Here is a 26,830-nt window from a genome sequence, read left to right as displayed (position 1 = left end):
GATCCCATTCTTTGTCAAATAAAAAATCTTCAAAATAAAATTTAATGCATATTTTTAATAACGAGAAATAACTGAGTACTCCATGTTAATATTGCTTAACTCACAATATAGGTTTAGTTTAAGCTTTCCAGAAAATAACTTTTACGAATGTCCTATCATTTTAATTATGTTGTTATTAATTATTTTTGAATTATTAAAAAAACAATGTTCTAAGACAAAAAAAAAATCTTACAAAAAAAACACTACAAAAAGTGGAGAGAGAATTAATATGTAACATTGAAATAAACCTACAACCTTCAATGCTATGCTAGAATACTAAGCCAAAATGAAAATTATAGTACAAAGCTTTGAGCTTTGAATATTCTGGTTTTTTGGATCAACCATAAATTTAGAGACGTGTAAAGAGAGAGAGGAGATGGTGCAGCTAAATTAATTAACCAACATATGATCGAAACCACCGGCTTGCATTGCAGCAACACGAGGCCCTTGCACTTTGTGAAGCAACTGCTGCAGCCAATTTATCGTAGACGGATTCTGCTGAAACAGAACGTTAACAAAGATTGATACACGACGTTTAACTAAACAAGAAAACATCCATTAGATCAACGTACAAGATAGTTAGTGAAGGTCGCATCTCTAAGCATGTCGGGCAGACAGCTCCTCAGGGCATTGCAAGCTCTATAAAAAAATATACGAGGAGATTGGTTATGTAATACGGCTGAAGAAAGGGGGGTAAGATCGCATATGCAGTTCAGAGACGATCACCTTAGATTATCAGACAATCGACGATAGCATTTGATTATGTTTTTCAACAACCGTGGGGAAGGCTGTTCGACCTGTGCAGCAACCATGTTAGCCAGAACTCTACCTACTGCAAAGAAACGTTCCGCGGTGGTGCATATATACTCTAAGCCCACATCATCGAGCAAAACCTTTAGCACGATGAAAGTTGCCACCTGCCAAATGCAACAAATCTGTATCATTAAATTTATGTGCCAAATATAATTGATAGTGTATTCAGTAACAAGGAAATAACCAAAAACTGTTAGAAGCAAACTCACGGTTTTTGACAATTCACATCCAATCTCCATGGTGCGCAAGCACAAGGGAATGATCTCCGTAGACAGAAGGAAACTGATAACTTGGGTATCATCGACCTGAGAGCCAAAAACGCAAAATGAATTGTGAAGGATAATGCAAGCAATGACCATCACTGAAAGGGTATGTATAGTGAAGGAAAGAAGCGAAAGTTTTCCGTCCTTACAAAAGAGCATAGGTAAGATGTGAAATTAGAGGTGAATGAAGAATACCTTGACCAAAGCACCTATGACGCCTAAACTTGTAAGCCTCAGATATTCAAGGGGCTTTGACTTGGTGGTTGTATTAAGGAAAGGATACAAGTAGAGAGGAATGTGCGCTGCAACAGGGAAACATTACTTCTAATACATGGCAAAAAGAATGAAAGACTCTTGTAGCAACATCGATTAAGCATTTGTCCATGAAAATTACCATTGAGAAATCGCATTCTTGTGTCTGGATGAGAGGCTACACACTGCAACAAAAGTGAAAAGCATGTAAGCCTAAGAAGGTCCTTCATATATAAATAAATCATGAATAGGCAGATAGAAGAAAACAAACCTGAAGTAAAGCAAGTGCATTGCAAACTCTATTCGACTGTGCCGGAGTCAGAGTTGGTGATGATAAAAATGGGTAAATGGAGACTATTTCCTGGAGGAGCTCGATACAAAAAAAACAGAATTAGTACTATTCTCAATGGTGTAAAGAAAGCAAATTTCAAGCAAAAGATTAGGTGAAAAAGCACGAATTTTTCATCCTGGATTTCATGTCGTATTGCTTTAACTGGCATCCCAGTGAGATGAAACAGTGATAGGAAAGACATAGGTGCCTCTTAAGATGTTTTTACAAATATCAGGGAAGAAAAATTCACAAACCTGCAAAATAGCAGCTATGGTGCCCAAGGAATTCCATAGCAATGGAGCCAAATCTTGAAAAATTTCTCTCTTCTATAATTAAAAGTGATCATGAAGAGAAAGGATATGTTTTTACATAAAAATACTGGTGTTGAGAAAGTTTGTTCATATTTTTACATAGAAATTGAGACTCAAAATTTGACCTTGGAAAGTTGGAGAAGCGCATCTTGTCTACGATCCGGAGTGCAGAGATCGAGAACCAACTGCTCAATCCGGCCTTCTTTCAACTTCACCGCCGGAGGAACGCTTGCCATTCAAAAACACTTCTAATTAAATTACGTGCTGAGGATTACGTGCTGAGGAGTTATATAGGGTTTATGAATTATCTAATTTCCTAGTAAATCATTTTAGGAGTATATTATTCCAAAATAAAATTTCAATATGAACTCATTCGGTCATTAATTATTATTCCCTTCGTCCCATAACAGATGATACACTTAGATAATGACATGAGATTTTATGAGATGTTTTGTATGTTGAGCGGAGTCAGAAAATAATATATTTATATTAAACTGAGATAGAACTTTTTCCAAAAAAAAAAAATGTAATATCTTTTATGAGATAAACTAAAAAAGAAAGTCTGACCTCTATTCTATTATAGGAAATAGGGAGTACTACATTAAATCTTTTATTCAAGGAAACTACTAACAATATAAGGAGCAGATTTTGTGCAAGCCCAAAGATTTACTTTTTTTTAATTTGAAATAAAATTTCAATACGAATTCATTCCGTTAATAATTATTACATCAAATCTTTTTTCAAAATTCACCCATAAAAGAGTACCTTTTATTCAAGGAAAATAATAACTATATAAGGAGCAGATGGTAGTGTAATAAAGTACACGTATTTATGTAAATATAGTTGGTCGAATATATTATATGATCTTATGTTTCGATTACAAAATTTTTATTCTCATAAAACAGGAAATTTTCCAATTATAAATTTATTACTTATACGTTATATCAGCCAATGACTCACATTTGTATTTTCTTCCAAAACATATAATAGGAGTATCAAACTATTATTCGTCAAAAATAAAAATATTATTTTTTTATATTAAATTTAGATCTTACTCCATCCTCCCACAATAAGAGTCACACTTTACCATTTTGGCATGTCTCACAATAAGCATCACACTTCATTTTTACCATAAATGGTAAGTAGATCTTACATTCCACTAACTCATTTCACTCATATTTTATTATAAAATCAATATAAAAAATTGAATCTTATATTCCACTAACTTTTCTAACCCACTATTCTTTACATTTCTTAAAATTCATGTCCATAATAAGAGTGACTCCTATTATGGAACGAATGGAGTAAATGTTAACTAAAATCACCTAGATATCTAACAAAAAACTACAAACACACATCTAACAACGTATAATTAAGAATATATATAATTCAATACCACCAAATTTTAGAAAATACTTTACTCATTAATAAAACTAATTTTAATTTGTAAACCTATTTCAATTTTGTCCGTAATAAATCTTTAACAACTAACAATGTTCAAACATCAAATGAGATAATAATAATAACACAAATTATCTGTAATTTTGTACAAAAGAACTATTGCCAATACATGAAATTATTTACACTTGTATATTATAGGCCAAAATAATAATAACAAACCACAGCTTAGACGTATATGGTAATTGGTAAGAATATAATTCAATGAAAAAATAATGGACCAACAATTCTAGGACATGAAATGACACCAACAACTCGCCTCTTGCTGAAACAAATATGTGTAATGCATTAATATTTAGTGTCTTTAATGATCTAGTTTCATTGTAGATTTTGGAACTTATTTTCAATATCATAACTCTTAGTTAAGGTTGTTGGGGTTGATTTAAGGAGCTTTTTTATATTTATTTCTTGTGTTTAGCAATTACTTTTAGTTGTTGTGTTATTGTGTTTTTAGTTCATAAATTCTTGCCTTCAAGATTATAACTTTCCGTTTTTGCCTAGTTAATTATTCTTTGTGATTTTGCTTGTTTATTTGAGTTTGTTTAAAGCTTGTGAATGTGCTTCAAAGGCTGTTCTTATGTATTTACCAGATTAAAAAATTATTTTTTATTATAATTTTTTTATATTATAGAGCATATCATTGATATTAATTTCCAATAACATTATATACATATTTATAGAATTAAAGAAATAATTTATACTATTAAATTATGAAAATCATTCTTTATTACAGAATAAAATTAATTATACCAAAATCACTGTCATAAAATTATATAAAATTACTAGAGAAAATTTACAAAATTACTAATGTTAGAAAATTCACAAAAATATAAAGAAATCTAAAGAAAATCCATATAGGAACAAAAAAATGACTCAAAACATCATGCACAAGCAGGATTCAGTCCCAAGACTAAAATCCAAACCAAATGCAAAAACTGCATAAATATAAAATACATATTGCATAGTTCAAATGCCTCGGGCCCAAAGGGCTTGCTCATGCCCACCGCGGCTCCAGTACCAGTGCATGCAACAAACGATTCAAAACATGATTTTTTTTATATACCAATTCTAACATATATTTACATAATACCAATAGGTAGAAAAATGCATTATTTTCTTTTAACATAAAAATATGTGCATTTTTCATTTTTGTCCGTTCCATAAAAATATGGACATTTCCATTTATGAGAAGTTATTTACAACTTATATCACTATCAAAATACTACCCCATGTGGATCTCAGTATCTACTTACACTACTTTAACCAAGGGCAGTTCTATATATAAAGGGGAGGGCTTTAACCCCTAATTAATCTAATTTTTTTAAAAAAAATTCTATTATTAAGTTTCAAAATATGTTCATATTTTACGCATATTATAGTATAAAAGCCCCTATTGATAATCTAAATTACTTGAAAATTTAATTTGAAATTAAACTTTGAAAATTTAGTCCCTACTCATATTTATTTCTGCATCCGCCCCTGACTTTAATTACACTTCCCCTCCTCTCTTTTACTTTACTAATTTTGTCTTAACTCACAGGCCATCTCATATGCCTATATATATTTTTATGAGATAGAGGGAGTATTGTTTATTTATTTCTCTCTCTTCTGTGTGAGAGAGTGGTCCATTCCAATTAATTATAAGTTATAACATTTGATTTCATATTACATAATATAAGGTCGTGCGTAACGTACATCGTATTGTTACTGTAATTATCAAACTATTACTATCATTTATGTTCCAAAAGAATTCAAATGAAACTAAGCATATCAATTTGGTACATGGACCACTGTGGTCAAATGAATCATAGATAAATAGATCGAAATTTATGATAAAGATAATTAAATTTATTATTTGATAAAAATGTAAAGCAGAAAAGTGGGATTTATAGAATCAAGAATCCTGATCGAGAGACACCAAATCCAAAGAGGATCTACCAACAAATATGAATAGCTTGATCCATACATTGAACTGAGAACTCCAGTGATCGCAATCTTTCGATCAAATCAAAACGAAGATGCTGAGATTAAAGTGCTAATCCATTAATGAATCAATAATTAAAAACAGTGAGTATGATGATCAGCAGCATTAAGACACCAGGAAGTTTCATGGTAATTTAAGGCTGTCCCTCACGCGGTTGTCACGTGATTGTAGCATGTTTTTTATGTACCGTGCAACCATGTCTCATTTTTACTAATTTCGTTTTTGCTACATTATGAAATTCAGAATTATATTCAACAACAATTAAATAATTGGACCAAGAAACCTGGTCCACAATCTCATTTCATTGTCTAAAGAATACATGACAGGGGAAAGAAATGCAATTCATGTATTACTAACTTTTCAATAATTAATATGTATAAATGCATGCAAAAATACTTAAAATAAAGCACACAAATATAATGCTATTCACATTTATTAAAATTAAGATTTATAAATAAGTTAATTAAAAATTACATGAAACAATTAAAGAATGAATGTTACATCTCATTTTAAATTTTTTCCGAGTGCAGTTAATTTATTTCAATCATTATATATTTAAATGGAGTGATTATATTTTTATTTTTTTTTACTTTTCCACTGTATAATTATTTTTTACGTTACCTAACCCTCTATAGGGATGTGATCAAATGAAAACTCTAAATATTGTACAAACTCAAAACTATGATCTGGACCATTGAAAAATGTCAACATATCACAAAAAAGCATCAACAGGAAAATGTCAATAAAATTTCAACGGTAGTCAATTGATGTTGTGTTGACATTAAAATCTTAAAATTTTACATTGTGTTGATATTGTATTGAAACTGTATTGAAGTTCTGTTGAGGAGTTTTGAGTTTGTACAATATATAAGTTTGCATTTTATCACTACCCATCTTCTATATAACTATACATTACGGATTAAATTAACTAATTAAGGGATTTAACTTCATGGAGCAGTTGCAGTTGCGCTATTTATTTTGGAATATGTATATTTTTGCACCATTATAAATATCAGTGGCACATTTTGTACTTTATTCCCAAAATAAATAAATATTTTTTTTTCATTGACATTGATTGTTCTGCAGTAAGAATAACTTATACTAATTCGTAATTTTGACCATTCCTAATCATAGGTTATTTATTTTTCTTCGGATAATAAACTTATAAAAAAATGTTGCAGTGCACAATGTAAAGGTATCAGAACAGCTAAACATGTCAGTCAGACAAATGCCTCTAATTGGGAAACCAAGATATTCATAAACAAAATAATCTTGTTAAAATTAAAGCAAAATAATTCCAAAACTTTATAGTTAAAGCCATTTGCTTGTAAATTTGTAGTTAAACGAGTACTTTTAAGTTGTGGCTTTGATCATCAATTTGCACGAGCTATCTCTGAAAACAACAATTAGTTTAAACAAAAAAAAGGGGAAAATATGTATCCCTTTTTTGCCGACCACATCATCTTGGAAGTTGATGCCTGAATTCAATATTGATGTTAAACAATGATGTGGCACTCCCAAACTAGCTACAATTCCCCATTATAAATACCCCTTAATTAACAATACAACAACTCAATAACACCATCAACCTCTTCAACTCTCAACATTCCCTCAACCTATATTTTTGCTCACAAAATGGAAACCAAATCAAAGAAGAATTTGACAAGCAAGAAGCTGGGAAGATTTCTCAAGCAACAAAGAGGAAGGCTCTACATTGTCAGAAGATGTGTAGTCATGCTTCTTTGCTGGCACGATTGATATTTTCTAGTGTTTTTTTTAGTGTTTTTTATTCTCTTTATTCACATTGTAAATAGCCTTCAAATTGGGGAGTTTCTTTTCATCATTCACCCCTATATATTTGAACATTCCACAATTTTATGTAGTGCTCGGTTAGGAATGGAATAAAATTATTGCAATTCGCATGAATATGTGAAAACGTTCTTGCCATATTTTTTTTAAAACTATTCCACCGTTCACTGTTTTTATTTACTTTGTATTCCAATGCATCCCCATATCGAAATGGTACATATGGAAAATCTATAGGTGAAAAATTCATTTTGAAGAAACACTTTAATTGGTAAAACGTTTGTTATCTAATACAGAGAAAGTTTGAGTCGTCATGAAATAAATAGGGAATGATTGTTACTTTTCGTTTGTAAAAAAATAAAGATGAATCCATTTTTAAAAAATAAGAAAATAATTAAAAGATTAACATAAAATTTCATTTAAACAATAGTTAAATTGATAAGCTCCTCTATATAATATCTATATAGATAATTTAACTGGTAAGACAATTCTCCAATATCTAATAATTAAAAAATCAAACAAACAAATTTAAAAAATGGAAATGTACAGTTTTTGGGCCATATCAGAATAAAATGGAACATGGGCCGTAACACATGTGTGCATCTAATATTTTGGGCTTCCAACTTCACAAATTTGAAGGATTTTTTTTAAATTATTTGGATAGGAGACTCGAATATCCAGGATTACATTGAATAAGTGAAGATTCATCCCAATTTAAAGTCTCAATTTAATTTGATATGGATTTTGAAAAAATAGTAAAAAAATGATGAAGAGGTTAATTGGAGTGGAATTTAGTGTCTATTTTTATGAACTTTTTCCGTTTCATAATAAATACCATAATTGTTGGAAAATAACATTGAATTTTAGAAAATATTATTTTGTATGTTAAGTAAAAAAATAAATATATTTTAATATATTAAGTAATATAAAAGAGAATATTTTTTAAAATAAAAAAACTATATCATCATTTAAATAGAGTGAGTATTAGTTTTTAAAATGAAAGTTGGACATCTACTTTGGACAAAGCTAGTATAGAGTGAGTATTAGTTTTTAAATAGAATTGAGTGTAAAAATTTTAGTGGAGTATAAAGTTAACTACCTAAAATCGAAATGGAAAATGTAAGTGAAATTTTAAATTATGAACGTATTAAAATAACAAATTGAAACGTCGACTGCGAGAGTAATATTAATACATACACAAATCTGCATCCCTTAAAAACAAAATGAAAGAGTCTATTTTCATCAGCGATTTCGTTGATGGATGCATCTACAATCCTGTCTGATAATGCTTCATACTGCATCTTTCATTGTGTGAATGTAAAATGTGATTAGGAAGGATTTAATTATAATGTTAGCATTCCAATTGTAATTTCACAAATTATAGGGTTTTGTTTATCTAGAACTGTGCTGATGAATTGGTCATATTTCTCATATTTCAGTTTGTGCTTGATGGCAAAACAAATAAACTGAAGATGAATTAGCAGGAGACAAAGGCATGTTCCTTTTAATTTCTTCCATGTGTTGATTGTGTTAACATTGCTACCTGAATCTGAGCTTGTCTTATCACTCACTTGTTCTTCAGATTTACAATTCAGATTTACTACAGCAATTTTCAGTCAAAGTCACAACTCTGTTGTTTGTTTACTAAGAATGGTTTTCTTGAGAAATCTTTTCACGACTATTAAAAGTAGGTCTTGCTTCATCTACCACTCACAACTACTTTAGTTAAGCCTTAAACTTGTCCCATCCCATTTCTTCTTTGGCATCTGTTTCTAATTGTTTAGTTTCAATGATAGGTTGGCTCTGTTTACTCATTGGTCTGAGTGAGCTGATATGCTTTGAATAATAAATCTATTAGATCCATCCACCTATTTTAAGTTTTAGAGTCTGAGGGTCGATTTCATCAGCATTTTGGTTTGGTGAAAGCTGGAGATATCTGCCTCATTATTCTATTACTGTAAAAAGTAAAGTTGTCATTCCTGGTAAAAGAATCTTGTTTTAGTGGAAAAGGCTGGCTGAATTAATAGGAAAAAATGAGTAAATGCATATTGTCAAGCTATATATGAAGTAGTCGCGTTTTAATGGTTGGCGACACGAGATATGACTTTCCGATTCTTATATAACACGCCTAGTCTTGTGCATTCCAAATTGAAATAAGGAATTTAGGGTTTTTCGCCGCCACTGCTGCTATTCCATTTACATAGCAGCAGAAGAGGTAAGCATTACCCCCTACGTTTTTCTTTCCATTACAATTAGTTTGTTTGATCTTCGTATCAAAATAACTGGTCATCTATTTTATGGTTTCTTCTTTTGGATAGAAGCTTGGAATCGGAGATTTTGTTCTCTTCTTACCGAGAGGTTTCTTTGAATTCCCTGTACTGATTTATTGCACTAGACTGTAATAATAGATCTATGCAATATTAAGTGTATCTTAGTTAGATCTGGCAATTCATGATGCCGTGTATCAACTTTTCATGTTTTGGTTATCCATTTTGTGCCTTTCCATAATCTCCTATCTATGTATTCATGATTGTTATTATCTTGTTTAGATGTTGCTATCATGATGTCGTGTCGAGGATTGTCTGTGTCTTGAACTTAATTTATGGTTTGGAAGTTTATTTGACTTTAACGAAGCCAACTAGTCGAATTCATGTCTGATTTTTCTTGTATAGTTCGTGCAATTGTGCCTGCACGAAAAGGCCAACTTAGTTCACAACTCATGCACGATTTTGCACAATCCACACTGTCTAATGTGTTTTTTCGATCACTTTTTTGGCCGTTATTTGAAAAAAATGAAACAAGCGAAAATGGAAGAAGGAAATGGGGTCGATCACTTTGCTCGCATCACAGAGGAACTACTCTCGTTGATATTAAGCCAGTTTGAAAACCTAAAGCATCTGTGTGGATACTCCCTTGTCTCGAAGCGTTTTGCTTTGGCTATTTATGAATTGGAATCTGTTCATTTGACTCTTCCAAGTACTACACACTCTACTGAATCAGCTGATAAAATCTGTGAACTTCTCCCTAAGCTGACAGACAGCAAACTGGTTTTTCTCTGATTTGATTTTATGATAATTTGGTTTGATATTTTTCTTCATCTGTGAATGTTTCTATGATTTTGTACTTTGAACAAAGAGGTTAACATTTTCCCCGTGTTTTTGGTTCCATTTCTTTCCATTACAATTAGTTTATTTGATCTTCGTATCGAAATGACTGGTCATCTATTTTATGGTTTCTTGTTTCGGATAGAAGCGTTCAAGTGTGGGATCTTGCAATCGGAGATTTTGTTCACTTCTTACCGAGAGGTTTCTTAAATCCCCAGTATTAATTTATTGCACTCGCTGTAATTATAGATCTGTGCAATATTAAAATTGTTAATGTGGTTAGATCTGGTTATTCATGACGTTGGGATGTTTATTTGATTTTAAAAAAACCAACTTGGTCGAATTCATGTCTGGTTTGTCTTGTGCCTGCACAAAAAGGCCAACTTAGTACCCAATTAATACACAATTCATGCACGATTCGTGCTGTCTAATGTGTTTTTTGGGTTGAAACCTGTCACTCAGTCCTTATATCATATTGGGTTGTGAATTTAAGACATGTTAGATTTTTATTATTTGGAAAAATGAAACAAGTGAAAATGGAAGAAGGAAATGGGGTACTGTATCTAGTAGTTTAGTTGCCTCTGTTTCCCATATTGTTTTTCTTTCCATTACAATTAGTTTGTTTGATCTTCGTATTGAAACAACTGGTCTATTATTTGATGGTTTCTTCATTTGGATAAGAGCGGGGCATTAGAGCGAAAATTAGGCCGGGGCACGATGCGGGCCCGGGACCGGAAACCCCCCATTCAAAAGACACCGGGGGAAAAAGGGGTTTGGCCCCGGGGGGCGGGGCATTTGGGGGGACCTCCACATCGGTGAGTCGTCCCAAAACCAAAAATTTGGGGGCGTGATAAGCGCGTGGGCCGGACCCTTTTAAGCCCTACTCCCCAAGATTTGTTTTATGCGTGCAGGGAGAAGAGGGTTCCCGGATGTTAGGCAAAGATAGATTGTATGCATCGGAGGAGTGGAAGAACTGTCTCGACCTGCCCGGAAGGGGGCCTACACGACCGGCTACTAGTCAAAGAACCCCACGATAATCCTCGAGGCCGTAGCCGATTACCGGCCGTGGATTGGCATGCGTATTTTGGGGTAGCCGGTCGAACAACGACCTCAACGGCCTGGAACTCGTCTCCCCTCTTTCAACGAAGTGCGCAGGGCGTCGGTCCAACCGTCTCATTTGTGGCCAACGGCAACCGGCATGATATGGGCTAATATTTGGCGGATGGATATACCCTCGGTGGCCGGTCTTTGTGAAGACGATCGACATCACGCAAGTGATGAAAGGAAGGCCTACTTTGCGGAGACAACGCCGGCAGGAGTCGGCGCGCAAGGACGCTGGAGCGCGCATTTGGTGTGCTCCAGTCTCGATGGGCGGCAATTAAGGGTCCAACGCGTTTGCGGGATGTCGGATGCGTTTCCCAGCATAATGTACGCCTGCATTATCCTCGGGCACAACATGATCAAGCCGAAGACGGAAGGCGAACAACCGACTAGTTGGGCCGCTGACGATGAATGCTCCGCTTTGCAAGCCGCCTCAAGGAATTTGCCAAATGCGCCAAGTGGATGCTCATATTCAACTCCAAAATGATATAATTGAAGAGTTGTGGGCACGGAGGATTGCACGGCGATAGTTTTTTTCTTTATTATGCACCTTCTTAAATGTAATTTTTTTTATCTATGTAACTTTTTTAAATGCAATTAATGAATTTTTCCGTATATGTGTCGTAAATTTAATTCCGTAATTTAATTGTAATTTTAATTCCGTAAATGTAGTATATTTTGAATTATTTTTATTGCGGGTATGGCCTACCTAAATCTGATGTGGCAGGTGGATTTTTTAGTGTTGCTTTGACGTGGCAGGGGAGAGAATGACTGGCCTATTGCTGGCCTAAGCACCATTGCGGATGCTCTAAAAGCGTGCAAGTGTAGGATCTTGTAATCGGAGCCAACTTTGGTTTGTCTTGTTTATAATAAAATATGAGTCTAGTGAGTTAGTGGAATGTGGTAAAAGTGAAATGTAATTCTTATTATGGGCGGATTGAAATGGTAAAATGTGACTATTATTGTGAGACGGGAGAGTAATATTTAATTTTGGAGTTCACTCTCAAAAATATTGGCAAATAATCTGTAATAAAACTAAAGACTTTCTCCGTCCCATAATAGATGGCACACTTGGAGAATGGCATGAGATTTTAGGAAATATTATTTTGTGTGTTAGGTGGATAGAGAAAATAGTATATTTATATTAATGTGAGAGAGAGCTTTTTCCATAAAAGAAAATGTGACATCTTTTGTAAGACAAATTGAAAAGGAAAGTGTGACATATGTTATGAGACAGAGGAAGTACTATATACAAGGATTAGAGTAAAATGAGTTCCAAGTGCAGAAATAAGATAGTATTAAAACACAGTAGTATCCAAAAAATAATTGTAAAATTTCATACGTTTTTACGGTTTTGATGGGTTGGACTTGGCTTGATTTGGTCAAGTATTTCATTAGTTTAGTATACTGTTGTCCAACTTTCTATCGTTTGATTGTTTCGACGAGTTTGATACATTTTGAAGGAAAAACATTGCTAAAAATAGTAGATTTCAATCGGCCTTTCAAGGTAAAAAAATTGTCATTAATTGGTTTTGAAAGAGCATCATGTAAGTATCCGACCGACACACCTCAATCGGAGTAAAGTATAGTAAAATAAGAGTATCTCCAACGGTGCTATTGGGCAAAAGCACAACTGTGCTCACCGCTGCGGTCTTGCCATCGGCACGGCGTGCTCTTAGCGCCGTGCCGACAACAAGAGCACGAGGAGCCGACATGGCATGCTCAGATTGGTCGTTGGTTTATCATTTTTTTAAAAAATATGAAAAAATTTGGAAATTTCGGATTTAATAAAAAAAATATTTTCTCACTTCCCAATAAAATATATTTATTTTTTCCACACTTTTAATTTATTTTTTTCATTTTTTTTATCAAAATTTCACACTTTCCTCTATAAATACCCCTATTTCAACAAAAAATCACACTACACCAAACAACCCTCTCAATCTCAATTTTTAGGATTTAATTATGTAATTTTTATTTTTTAGTGAATTGTAATAGTATTTTGGGTATTTTTAATGTATTTTAATTTTGTGGAAATGTTTTTAGTAATTGAAGCATTTAAATTAAATAATAGAATGGTGGGACCCTTGAGCATGCTCTTGCGGAAGAGCACGGATGTGGGTGTTGTCCTCTTGTGGAAGAGTAGTGAGTATAAAATGAATAAAACTGGGTCCGAACCCACATCAAAGCTCTTTCCAAAGAGCATGGACGGGGATGTTGTAATGTCCGTTTTACAAAAGTTGCACGAGGTAGTGCAAACCCAGCGAGCCACTGAATTCACGGCCTGCTAACCCAGCAATCCGCTGACTGGTTCCTGCAAGATTTTGTGTTGTTTTATCATATTTTGGTCTTACTCAATCTAATCCCTATAACATATGTAAATAGAAAGAACATACCTACACATACGTCATGCAATGTAATGGCCTAAACTAATGAAGCAGGTAGTAATATTTTTTGGAACATTAATTGTAAACAATTTATAAAATAAATAATCTTTAAAATTTAGACTACCAAGTACTCCATATAATTAACCCAAAATTTAACATGTTGGGCTAGACTAAACTGTAATTTATGCTGCCCTACATTACTCCTATAAATTCAAGCCCACTAATTTTGTCTTTCTTTTGAGTGCTACTGCCTATAGTGAATTAGTGAGTGCAGATGACCTGTGATTCCCAGTTTCATATTGTCGGAATTTTGAATAGGAAGAATGATTGAGGGATAATATTAAGGTGACATTTTACTCATAACTATCTCCTAATTAGTGGTGCAATGTCATTTTAGCACACAAGGAATTTGAAATAACGTGATGAGTGCAATCATTGTCTCATCCTGGTCCCCAAAAACTACCACAAAATTATGATAGTTGAGCATAAGAAGTCACACAAAATTAAGGAACTAATTTTGAGTTGTTAGTGCTATGCCACATTCTTTCTCTATCTCAATCATTTTTTATCCTCTTTTTTTTTTGTTGTGTGAACTTGAGTAGATTCTTTCATGCTTCTCTTTTCACTCCAGACTTCAGATATGTGTTTCTAGAGACAGGACAACATCTTACATAAATACCTTTTAAATTTATAAGATAATAGTTAATGTTCTTACTAGAATTTATATTTTTGCTTGCTTTTTCTAATGTAATTATCATTAGGTCAGCTTTTATTTTAATCTCCCAACATATAAAAGATTGAATCTTAGTTGAAAAGTTGGGATTTATGGGATGGCACCTTTTTCATTTGTTTTTTCCAAGTAAGCAATAACCGAAAGGGAAAGAAGTGGGCGATGAATCCACAGAGGTAAAGTGTCATCACAAATAATAAGCGTGCTTTTCTTTTCATCCAAGATTCGGTTGCTTGATTCCCACTTTACTATATGGATCCAAGTGATCAACCAATACCGTTTCTCCTCTCATTACTTTATTAAATTGACGGCTCTTTCAACATCGACACTGCTAAAAAAATCAATGTAAATGCCTCTAACTTCTATTACTATTCTCTAATTATTTCTTTCTCATTATCCATCTCTCGCATCTTATACTACCAATATCTCAATTGCTTCTGGTGACACTGATAGCGAAAAATAAAGATTGCTTTATAATTATTAACAATAATTTGGGCTCTCAATTGTCAAGATTCTAGCTTCGCCACTGAATATAAAGAATGCACTTTTGATGATTGGCTTTGCTTGTGGACTACACATTCAAAAATTGGATATTGGTAGGCATCACATTACTTCAAGCATAAGGGTAAGGTAAGGCCCATAATTTTCATTCTTCATGTTGATAAAATATTCTTTATTGGTGTCAATAGTAGGGCGGTTGCGTATTTCTTGAGTTTTTGTGCATGAGAATATGCTTTTTGTGGAAGGATACGATACCTTATTCCACTTCCATTCACTAACTTGTCATTCAGTTTTAGTTGTTTGTAATAGGATGCAACTGAGGTTCATTTAGACAACTTATGTAATAGTACTAGTATACAATCGGATTCATATTACTTATGGGGCCTTTTTGAGTGACACATTTTCTCTTCTAGCAAAATTAAACTTTTATTTTATTTTATTCTCTATATATTTATATATTTTATTCTTTTGATATTTATCTACTTTATTCTCTACTTAACTAACTAAAGATTATTTTTTTATTCCCAAACCCAAAAGAAAATCTCCACATATCTAGGGCGATGAGAGTTAAGGTTCAACTTTCCATGTCCCAGAGCCTATGACGAAGTTAATACTAAAATAGTATATCTCTATTGTAGAGAAATAGATGAATAAGTTTAGAACTTTAGATACAATAGTTAAAAATATTTAGAACGGAAGAACATATTTATGAATTACTTTTTTTGTCAAACAAATAATACATATGCTCAATCAATAATTTCATAGTTTTTTGTATTGAATTGTGCAAAAATCGTGGAAACAAATAACACAACAAGAAAGCGTTTTCTATATTGAACACACAATATTGATTATGAACTAATTGAAGTGGTGGGGTATATTGTTGTATGTTATTGAGCACATGTTTTCGTCGTTAGACCAAAAAGGGATCGTAAACCTTTGGCGCCATCATATGCGAGCAATTCCATGGTGCTCGCCAAAGTTAACTAGTACATATGTGCTTGCTATATCGCTATATGAGACAACTAAGGACAACTAATCATATGCTCGTAAACTTGTGTCAGTACAACCCGAGCGTTTGTGGTTTCATGTTTTTAAATGGAATTTACCGGCAGATCGAGTTTCAAATTTGAAGGGTGAAAGTATTCATCGTTACTTTCTTATAGGTGGTAACAACATTTAGAACTTTTGCTTGAGGCGTTCCTATACTTTAAGACTATATATACATCCTCAATATTTTTAATAATAACTAGTATATACATACATACATAGGGGTGTGTTAAAATGACAACACCTCTTAAAGTGACACTGTGATACCATGCTAGACTGCAATATTATGAACGCTAGACTGCAATAGTATGAACGCTACACTGCAATCTATAGATTGCAGTCTAGCGTATTAGATATTGCAGACGGGAAAAATTGCAGTTAATAATTGATATTGCAGTCTAGCGTATTGGATATTGCAGACGGGAAAAATTGCAGTCTAGCAGGACTTGAAAATTTACCCTTGAGCATTTTTTATGATTGTCACATGACAGCTTATTATTCGTCCATATGTACAAATGATTGGCTAGGAATGATGGTATAGTGTTACTTTAAGAGGTGTTGTCATTTTAACACAAACCTACATATTATTAATTGCATTAGTATATCATAAAAGTGGAACCACGATACTATCATACAATATGAAAAAATATATGACCTAGCTTTACGCCTTTACTACTTAAAGTCATGTTTCCTTGGCTATACATGTTCACTAATTGCTTGGAGTGAAGTGGATGTACAAATTTCAGTTGTTGTATTAATTGGAGTCAAGTGGATGTATTATTATACGTGTACAGTAATTACTTGGAGTGAAGTGGATGTATTTATTTTAGTTGTAGTATTAATTGGAGTCAAGTGGATGTATTATTATACTTTGTGATAAGCAGCCGCAAAGGAGAAAATAGAGAAAAATAGGCGGCCATATTAAAAAAATACTATAGTAGCAAGTGAGATTGACAATTAGTGGATATAAGTTTCACTGATGTTTTAATTTTGTCAAGTTCTTGAAAAATATCTTGAAAGAATTAATTAATTCCAGTGCGTGGTTAAATTTAAATATTGCTCCACTTATTTTGTCCGGCAAGAGTGTGATATTATACAAACGTTGTTTGTTCACAAAAGAATTAATATGGTCTTTTTATTATAGTAATTAGTACATGGCCGGCCCTATCATACCCCAACTCATATATGGTGGAAATATTTTTCCACTAAAATCAAATTTTTTGTCGACAAGATGTGATTATATGAAAAAAGCAAAAATTAATGTAACCTTTTTTGCTAAATTGGCAAAATCAATACAAGTAACGACCACAATGCTACTGCTACTCGTCTATGTGTAGTCAATTAGGAAATTAATTGACAGTTGGCATATTCCAGCTAATTGATGTTAGCGCCAAACAAAAGGCTAATTAGCAAAAAGCAAAGCTTGTGACTTGTCGTTTCTTCACACCTCTAAAATTCAACTCAAACCCAACAAATTCTACTCTTGTTTATAGTTACATGAAAACTTCTACCCATATTTACACGTTGACTGAATATATATGTGTGATGTGTTGAGAATTCCTACCGTGATCTAATGATACGCAGTAGAAATTACAGAACAGTTAGAAATACTTACGTGCATTGAGTATATAACAGAACCGTTAGACATACATGTGCGTAGTTTGTTTCTTGTGATTAATCGAATCCACTACTTCGTTATCCATGTGCATTGTCAAACCGTTGCAGGAATCATTCATCGGTACACGGTTCAATCATAGAAAGCTAGGAAACCTCGGATTGAACATGTATATTATTTTTATGGCAAAATAAACATTCTGATACATTTTATTTCTCTACAATAGAAAGATATACCGTACGTATTTGCACCACGGGCTATTGGTCAGTGGGTTTGTTTCATTTTGTTTGCATTAACTAATTAAAGTTCAACTCTAACTAATTTAATTCTAATATCCTAATCCAGTCATATATCTTTGATAATGTACACGTCTAGACGATTATTGTGACATAACTATACAATAGAGTTACGTGATGAGTACTCCCTCCGTCCCATAAAAGATGTCACACTTGTGGGACGGCACCGGATTTTAGGAGGTTTTGTTTTATGTGTTAAATGGAGAGAGAAAATATAATTTTTATATTCATGTAAGAGATAACTTTTTCTAAAAAAGGAAAATGTGACATTTTTTGTGGAACAAACTAAAAAGAAAAGTGTGACATTTTTTCTGGGACGGAGGGACGAGGGAGTATAATTTACTTTTGAAAAAAAAATTTGGTTGTATCAAATTCTCACAAGAGGAAAGGATAGTAAAACGCTAAAATTAATATGAAAAGTGAAATCCAGGTAGACAGTCAGTTTATGCATGTGTGTCGTGTTTTGATTTTACCATAATTTGGAATTTTGGTTCACAACTGTAAGTGTACAACAATGCGGCGCTATGTATTGCATGGCCAGCTGGCGCATTAGTTCGGTTTATTGGTTGGTCGATTGCGTAATCAGCGCGCCTCGCCGTCCACAGTCGGCCCAACCCTCCTCTCTCCACCCGCCGCGTGGCATTTCCATACATATAAACTCAAATTAAGAGACTCCAGCCGTCACTGTATATACAAATACAATACACCCCAAAAAAAAAAGATTCCCCCAAACTTAATTTCACTCTTCGCCTATAAATACTCCCTCCAACAAACCAAACTTTAGCAATTCAAACAAACCCTTCCACAATTCTCCAATGACGTGGACGAGGGGTCCCACCATCGGCCGGGGCTCCACCGCGACGGTTTCCATAGCCACCACCTCCGCCGGCGACATCTTCGCCGTCAAATCCACCGATCTCGCTTCCTCCGCCCTGCTGAAAAAGGAGGAATCGTTCCTCTCTCAGCTCTCCTCTCCTCACATCATCCGCTGCTTAGGCTCTGATTGCGATAGATACGATTATAATTTGTTTCTAGAATATTCCGGCGGCGGCTCGCTCTCCGATCTGATCGGAAAGCGCGGAGGCTCGCTGGACGAGAAATCGATTCGATTTTACTCGAGGCAGCTGGTCGCCGGATTGGAGTATCTCCACCGCAGCGGCTTGGTGCACTGCGACATTAAAGGGCAGAACATCCTCGTCGGCGACGGGGTCAAAATCGCCGACTTCGGATGCGCCAAATGGGCGGGATCCGATGCGGTTTTTTCCGGTACGCCGGCGTATATGGCGCCGGAGGTCTGCCGCGGCGAGGAGCAGGGTTTTGCGGCGGATGTGTGGGCGGCGGGGTGCACGGTGGTGGAAATGGCCACCGGGCAGCATCCCTGGCCGGAGATGAAGGCTCCGGCGGCGGCGATTTACCGGATCGGGTTTTCCGGCGAGGCGCCGGAGCTGCCGGGGTGGTTTTCTGAAGAGGCGAGGGATTTTGTTGGGAAGTGTTTGGTGAGGGATCCGAGGAGGCGGTGGACGGCGGCGGAGCTGCTGCGGCATCCGTTTTTGGATTCGGCGGAGGAATTGACTCCGACGAGTGTGGTGGATCAAGGATTTTGGGATGAATTTGAGGTGGAGGAGATGGAGGCGTCGCCGTCGCCGTCGGATTCTCCGGTGGGGAGGATCGAAGCGTTGATCGGTGGTGGTGGTCCGAGGTGGTGGGATTTGGGGGAGGATGAAGAGTGGTTGATGGTTAGGGCTAATGAAGTTGAAGATTTGAATCATGATTTGATTGAAGAAGAAGAAGATATTGATTCGGTGAGGATTGGGGATGATTCTGGGTTTGATTTTTGGTGTGGAGATTGTGATTTTGTAACATCATCGTTTGGAGAGAAACAGAGTGTAAATTATGTTACTTATTTAATCTTATCAATTTTGAAGTTTATGTCAATGGAATTACTATTTCTTCACAAATTATTTACTACTATAAGGTGAGACAAAAAGTTTTATGGTGGAGAAGCATGATCATGAAAGAAAATAGATAAAGATGAGGAATATGTCGTCGCATAGTGACCGACCTAGAAAATAGAGTTCGTGTGGTCGAAATTTTTTTTTCAGTTTACACAATTAGATGTATGGTCTTTGTAGTGGCCAACTCTAACTCCTCTCTCCTCACACAACTTATCGGGAGATGAACTATCAATCCTGGGGTTATTTACCTTTTGTGGTAGAGTGGTAGGTAGAGTTCTGGTTTATAGAAGGAAGATTATAAGTTCAAAGTTCAAACTCTTCCGACCATAAATGTTTAAAATTTTAAGAGCATATCCACAATGGATGCTCCGGTGAACAATAAAAAAAAACTATAAATCCTACATTCTACAATAAAAATGAGACCTGATTAAGGTTGACTTTTTAAGTGAAAAAATTAAGTTGACTTTCTCATGGCAGGGGAGGTAGTGCAATTTTGACTTTGATTTTATAACAAAGTCTACCCTGCCTGTTCGAACAATTGGGCAGTTTCATGTGAACATAAAATACTTAAAGCATCGAAATAGGCAAGTTCCAAATATTTAAACTTTAAGCAAGTCAACTGTTATTTTATTAGAGAAATGCTAGAAAGTTAGGTAAATAGGCAAGGAGTATCAAATATGAAAACTTTAAACAAGTCAACTACTATTTTATTTGAGAAATATAAAGTTAGGTCAATAATAGTAGAACTCAACTAACATTAAAGATGATAAGTTGATTACTTTATTTGATTGTCGATTTGTTGTGATGGAAAATGGCACTTTGAGAAACTGGATTTTTAGCAAACCTTTAGTTAGCGAGTGTACTTTATTTAATCAAGAAAAGCATGATTCAAGAAAAATGTTGCAAGAATTCTTTTTTTCTTTTCATGGTCTTTTGCATATAAAGATTAGGTCCGATGCTATCCTAATCCGAAAGTGAGAAAAATTTAAAGACAACCAAGGTGTTGGCCAAGATACATTTTGAGTCTCATAAAAATATACATCTAAACCTATTCCATAAAAACATGTTCATTTATTTATTCTTTTTTACACTATTTCACTATAAATTATTGAAAAAAAATTTAGTATTAAAAATTTTACACAACAGTACTCCTAAAATGAGACAATTTCTGTCTATCGCCATATAAATAAGACTAAAGTATATAATTAGTCTCATATTTGCTCAAAAAACTTTTTGATCTTATAACATTAAGTGTGTTACTTTTTGTTCCTAAATAATATGTTTTTATTTATATTTAAAGGTTCTGTTAAAAAGTTAAGGTCAACCACATTTTGACCTAATTGATGAGTTAAATATAGACCAAAACATATTGTTTACAACTAAAAGCTAACAAATCCATTTAATTTTATTTTTTTATAAAAAAAAATAAAAAAAAGCGGGCAAAGCCCGAATACAATGACAAATCAACCTTTATTTATGATTAAAAGCTAACAAATTTATTATGTGTAGGATTGTATAGATTTTTTTTCAAATGTGCAAGACTAATTTTGGACTTTAAAACATGATTGACCATTAACTTTTAATGAAATCGTTGAATATGACCCAAAATATATTATTTAATAACAAAAAAAACACATTTAATATGTAAAACCAAAAAGTTAGACTTTATTACATAAACAATGGTTAAAGTGAGATAATTTCATTAAAAAAAATTTGTCCACATCAATATAGCTAAAAACAGTGTCCAAAGTTATATGCATATTTTTTTTTAGAATTGGTGAAATCTATACTCTCTCCGTTCACAAAAAATAGAGTACAATTACCATTTTTTGTTGTCCACAAAAAATAGAGCACGTTCATTTATGGAAAGTTTTCAACTAATAATAATCATACACATCATTCTACTAACACTACTTCTCACTTACTTTTTATTCTTCTCTCTTACTTTTTTTCCTTCTCTCTTACTTTACCAATTCTACATTAAAACTCGTATCATATACAAATTGCTCTATTTTTTGTGGACGGGGGGAGTATTATTTTTCTTGGTGGCAGTTATATTATTATAGGTTGTTTGCTCTGCAATATATATCTCATGATTAAATATGTATTGTATTTGGTTATGAGATTGAATCTCACAATTTAATTTATCTTAAGATGGATAATTAGTCATAGTGACTCCTCTCCAATTAAAATAATCTCACAACTTAATTCCAGATGGATTATCATATGAATGTATGATAATTAGTCATGACAACCAAATGACACCTTCAAGTATAATATTAGTCTCAAAATATCATTACTACTATTTCATAGTTTAATTACATAATTATCTCTAACAACAATTCACATCTTAATTGAGATGTGTAATACAAAATTGTAGTGGAGCATGAATCTTGAAGCTATATATAAACAATAGTAATAGATATTCCAATGTTATTCTATGGAATTTGTGTAAAACAAAATTGTAGTGGAGCATGAATCTTGAGGCTCTATATATGTAGGGAATATTACATGTTAGCTACGAATCCTATGATATATTATTGATCGAAGAAAACATTCGGAATTCCACTTGCTTCATCTCATTTATATAATTAGTTGACTCCCAAACACAACCACTATTAGTGCTTCATTACTTTATTTTCTTGTCATGTTTCATGTTATGTATATTTATTTGTTTCCACTTTGCCTGAGCTGCACTGCACGCTTTGTCTCCATTTTATTTTTCCCTCTTAAACTTGCATCTTAATTTCATCGCTTTAATTATTTTGGTCAACCCTAAATCTCAACACTATAGCATAATTAATTTTAGTTCTAACAACTTAAGTAAACATAGTCTTTGTGTCCTAATTATTTTACACCGACGACACAATTTAAAAAGTTGGCCTTAATTTCTTGAATTTTATTGAAGTCTACGTTGACATCTTCGTCATTTTATCCGAATTATTGTTTCTTTAACAAATTTACATTTTGATTGATTATAATTAATATGTATGTTTTGATAACCATTGAATATTATACCATACCCCCTAATGCAGATTGAGTTTTACCTACTCTAGCTGATAGAGAAAGTAGGTTCCAACTCTGTTTATAAGTTGAAAACTTTTGTAGAATAATGAATTCTCTATGAATATAATCAATTGGATGTGAAAATGATCAACTCAAGCAAACAAATTTTCTCCTCCCATATATTTTGAACTTGGGACCACAAATATATTCAGCAAATTGATGATTCAATTGTAAATTTTCACGATCGAATTAAGTAGTACTAGAAATAGTTACTACTAATAGTTTATAGTAATCTAATATTTATTTTTATTCTATCCAAACACTATATATAAAGAGAAAGCATCAACATGGAAGAAGTACTGTGGTATTCAAAAATTCATTAATGTGCACATAAAAAACAATGGTATATATGATTTCATCAAGATAAAGTTTTTGGACAAGTTATCAAAAAAAAAAATCATGCTATTAAGTATTAAATAAAGAGTGAACTGCATCATTAGTCCTTAACTTTTTGGATTGTGATATCATAGATCCCTAAAAAATATAGCATCAGAGAACTCTGACGTTTAATACAATCACGAATGATTTTTTTCGGACTAAAACATATCAGGCCCTATAAGGGCAATTTGTCACTCCATTATATTGCTGACATGTGATTTCTGTCACATTTCTTTCAGCAACTTCTTATGTAATTTCCTAATTAATTCTGGTACTTCATACGTAATTAAAATGTTGTCATTATTTACACTTTTTAATGTTTTTTAACAGATTTATCATTATGTGCATTAATTAATACTATGAAAATAATAAAATGCGACCTTTTTCTTACTTATAAAACTCATTTTCTGGTATTTTTCCGTGTTTCTATTTCCCCTAATTTTTCTTTGTTTTTTACCTTGGTCTGTGGATCAATTTTATTTATTATTAAACTATTCTTTGCAGTAAATTTACATTCTCTTAATTTCAAATACTACTATTAATAAAAAGAAAAATCTCCAACGTACGGAGTAGTAGAACTTATTAGTAAATCACATAAGAAGTTACTGACAGAATATGACAGAGTTCTATGTCAGTGAATATAGGGATTGTCAAAAATGCCCTTCAAGCCATTTTGACATTTTCGTCCAAAAAGTGGCTAAAAAACGTCATTCGTGATTAGATTTAATGTTAAGGAACTTTGGCGCTATTTTTATCGATTGGGGGCCGATGGTGTCACAACCCAAAATTAAGGACTAATGATGCAGTTTTTGATCAATCCTTTAATTTAAAAAATCATAAAGTTTGAATTTGTTTTTAGTTAACTCACGAGATAAAAGTTACGATAAATTGTACATGTAATACGAATGCCGAGATACACATGTGGATGCCATCATCAGCAAATTAAACAATAACGTACATTCATATATAAAAGATAGTGTCATTAACAAAGAAGTTTGATAATATCGTTTAGTTGAAAAAACAATAACAAAAGTATTATATATAGGCAACTAAATTTTTTCACCATTAAGTTAATTGAGAATAATCCAAACTCCAATATGTTTAATTATGAGGGTGACATTGGGTATAGAAAATATTGGCAATTATTATGTAGGCCTTTTAGACAAAGAGTAAGGGTTAAATATAGTCCTACATATGATGATTTTGTAATTTTGATCCTTAATATTACGTTTTGAATGATTCCGTCCACCATATTTAAAAACAGACCTTATTTAGTCCTTTTTGAACGACACTATTTAAAATTAACAGTTAACAGTTGTTTAGTCGATTTTGACCAGATTAGAGATTTAAATTAGAATTTTTAATTTTTTCAAGAATACTCTAAGATAGGTTGCTGACGTAGCAAGAGGAAATGGAGATAGACTCTGAGATAGGCTCCGGATTTAAGGTCATCATTGTGAATGCCCTTAGTGCAATGTGTAAAAGTGCATCTGCCATGCCTTTGCTTACTACTCCCTTCGTCCCGCTTAAGATGACACGTTTTCATTTTCAGTTTGTCCCAACCAAGATGACACATTTCCTTTTTTGGAAACTTTCTTTCTCCAATTAATACACTCAACCACGTTTACCCTACCCTATTAAAATATTCACCTTTCTTTCTCTCTATTTTAATACTTTCACCCACCTTTTCTCTCTTCAATTAAACACATTAACCAATTACTCCTAAAATCCCGTGCCGGCTAAGAATGTGTCATCTTAGCCGGGACGGAGGGAGTAATACATATGGCAAAAGTTATGACATTTGACAACACCATATAATTTGACTCTTTAAGAGCATTCATTATGGTGGTCGTCCGCCACTGCCGAGCGACCGGCCACCCCATCACCCATATCGGCCCCCTTTGTGGTGAGGGGGACGATCACCATTCTTCATCGCCTCCGCCCTGAAACCGATTCAGCGGCCGCGGCGATTATCTTTTTTGTAGTTTTATTCGCTTTTTATTCCCTATATATACCCCATCCCTACCAATTATTCACATTCATCTCACTTCATTTTATCTCATTTTACATTTTACTTATCTCTAGTGCAATGTTTTCAATGTTTTTAGTTTGTTTTTTTTTTTCTATATTTGTTTTAAATGTAGGATGTTTTTTTAATGAAAGTTCTTTTTTTTTTGAGTTATCTTTAATTTATTTATTTCACACCAACAATTAAAAGTGAAATATATAAAATAGTGGTGATGTAGAAATGAGCTAGACTGTGGGATGGGCTCCCATTGCACGGAGATAAGCTCTGGATGGGCTACTGATGTGGCAGGAGGAAATGGAGATAGGCTCTGAGATGAGCTCTGAGTTTAAGGCCACCACTGTGAATGTCCTAACAACTACTATTACTAAAATCTTTTTCTACTACTATCTCAAAATCTAATAAGAGTCCTATTTAATTTTAACACTAGTTTTTAAAAATATAAAGAAAAGTAGATAAATAAATTAGTACAATATGTGCACAAGAAGTTGTTTAAACGTGGAATCTACTTATTATTTAGAATAAAAATGAAATATAACTTGATTAAAAGGACTGACAAAAATGACAAAATAAAACTCTCAATTGATGCGAATAGAGTATATAACAACATTATCCATCCCAAAACCCAAGACCAAATTAAGATTAAATAGTAAGAGCATCTCCAATGGTCGGCGAGCGACCGGCTAGCCGATTTCCGGCGCTGGCCGGTCCGCTTGCCGAACCATTGTGGGCGGCGAGCGAGGAATCGGTGAAAAATTCGGCGAGCGCTCGCCGATTCCCGAGTGCTCGTCGAAGCGCTTGCCGATTGGCTAGTCACCATTGTAGGCTGGCAATTAGCGAGCGATCGGCCAGTGGTTTTTTTTTTATTATTATTATTATTATTATTTAATTTCCGAAACACTATATATACGCGATTTGAATGTCATTTTCATTTGCACCGCTTGTTTTAACGAGTTCTCTCTCTCTGAATTTCTGTACAAGAGCAATATCGCGAAATGAAGAACAACAATGACTCTCCTCCAGCCGAGCTCTCCCGCCTCGCGCGTCTACAAACGCAGGTGAACATGTGGAAAATCATAGGTGAATGGAAGGCGACAACTGACCCTGTGAAAAAGGGGCTTCTTTTTTATATCCTCCAGAGTATGCGGGCCGCAATGGCGGCTAGCGCACGTAGCGGCAACGACGGCGACGAGGAGTGAGGCGGGGCTCGTGTGTGGAAGCAGGAGGGTTTTTTTTTTAATTATGTAATTTTTTTAATGTACTTTTTTTTAATTTAAATAAAATTATTGCATTTTCCGTATTTTGTGTTTAATTCCGTAAATTTAGTTATTTTTTAATTTTGTTTGTTGTGGCTAGCCATCCTTTTG

At 33.7% G+C, this 26,830-nt stretch overlaps 2 protein-coding genes and 1 long non-coding RNA gene across 3 annotated transcripts; 2 read left to right on the top strand and 1 right to left on the bottom strand.

The window, feature by feature from the left end:
- Positions 1 to 429: 429 nt before the first annotated feature.
- Positions 430 to 2,245, bottom strand: LOC125209576 (CCR4-NOT transcription complex subunit 9-like). Its single transcript, XM_048109172.1, has 9 exons — positions 2,135 to 2,245; positions 1,953 to 2,024; positions 1,639 to 1,728; positions 1,510 to 1,552; positions 1,311 to 1,417; positions 1,062 to 1,157; positions 766 to 956; positions 612 to 678; positions 430 to 537 (listed from the first exon to the last, which is right to left on the bottom strand). Exons 1-9 carry the CDS (start codon positions 2,243 to 2,245, stop codon positions 430 to 432), a joined length of 885 nt encoding a protein of 294 aa, XP_047965129.1.
- A 6,243-nt stretch (positions 2,246 to 8,488) lies between these two features.
- LOC125212120 lies at positions 8,489 to 9,767 on the top strand. The gene is made up of 2 exons (XR_007174614.1): positions 8,489 to 8,607; positions 8,697 to 9,767. It is a non-coding gene; the product is annotated as an uncharacterized LOC125212120 (long non-coding RNA).
- An 8,966-nt stretch (positions 9,768 to 18,733) lies between these two features.
- On the top strand, positions 18,734 to 20,308 carry LOC125212160 (mitogen-activated protein kinase kinase kinase 18). Its single transcript, XM_048112248.1, has one exon. It carries the CDS (start codon positions 18,854 to 18,856, stop codon positions 20,015 to 20,017), a length of 1,164 nt encoding a protein of 387 aa, XP_047968205.1. The 5' UTR covers positions 18,734 to 18,853; the 3' UTR covers positions 20,018 to 20,308.
- The last annotated feature ends 6,522 nt before the right edge of the window (positions 20,309 to 26,830 follow it).

The sequence above is a fragment of the Salvia hispanica genome, chromosome 3 (assembly GCF_023119035.1).
Source record: "Salvia hispanica cultivar TCC Black 2014 chromosome 3, UniMelb_Shisp_WGS_1.0, whole genome shotgun sequence".
Lineage (NCBI taxonomy): Eukaryota > Viridiplantae > Streptophyta > Magnoliopsida > Lamiales > Lamiaceae > Salvia > Salvia hispanica.
This window is presented reverse-complemented; position numbering and strand designations above follow the sequence as displayed.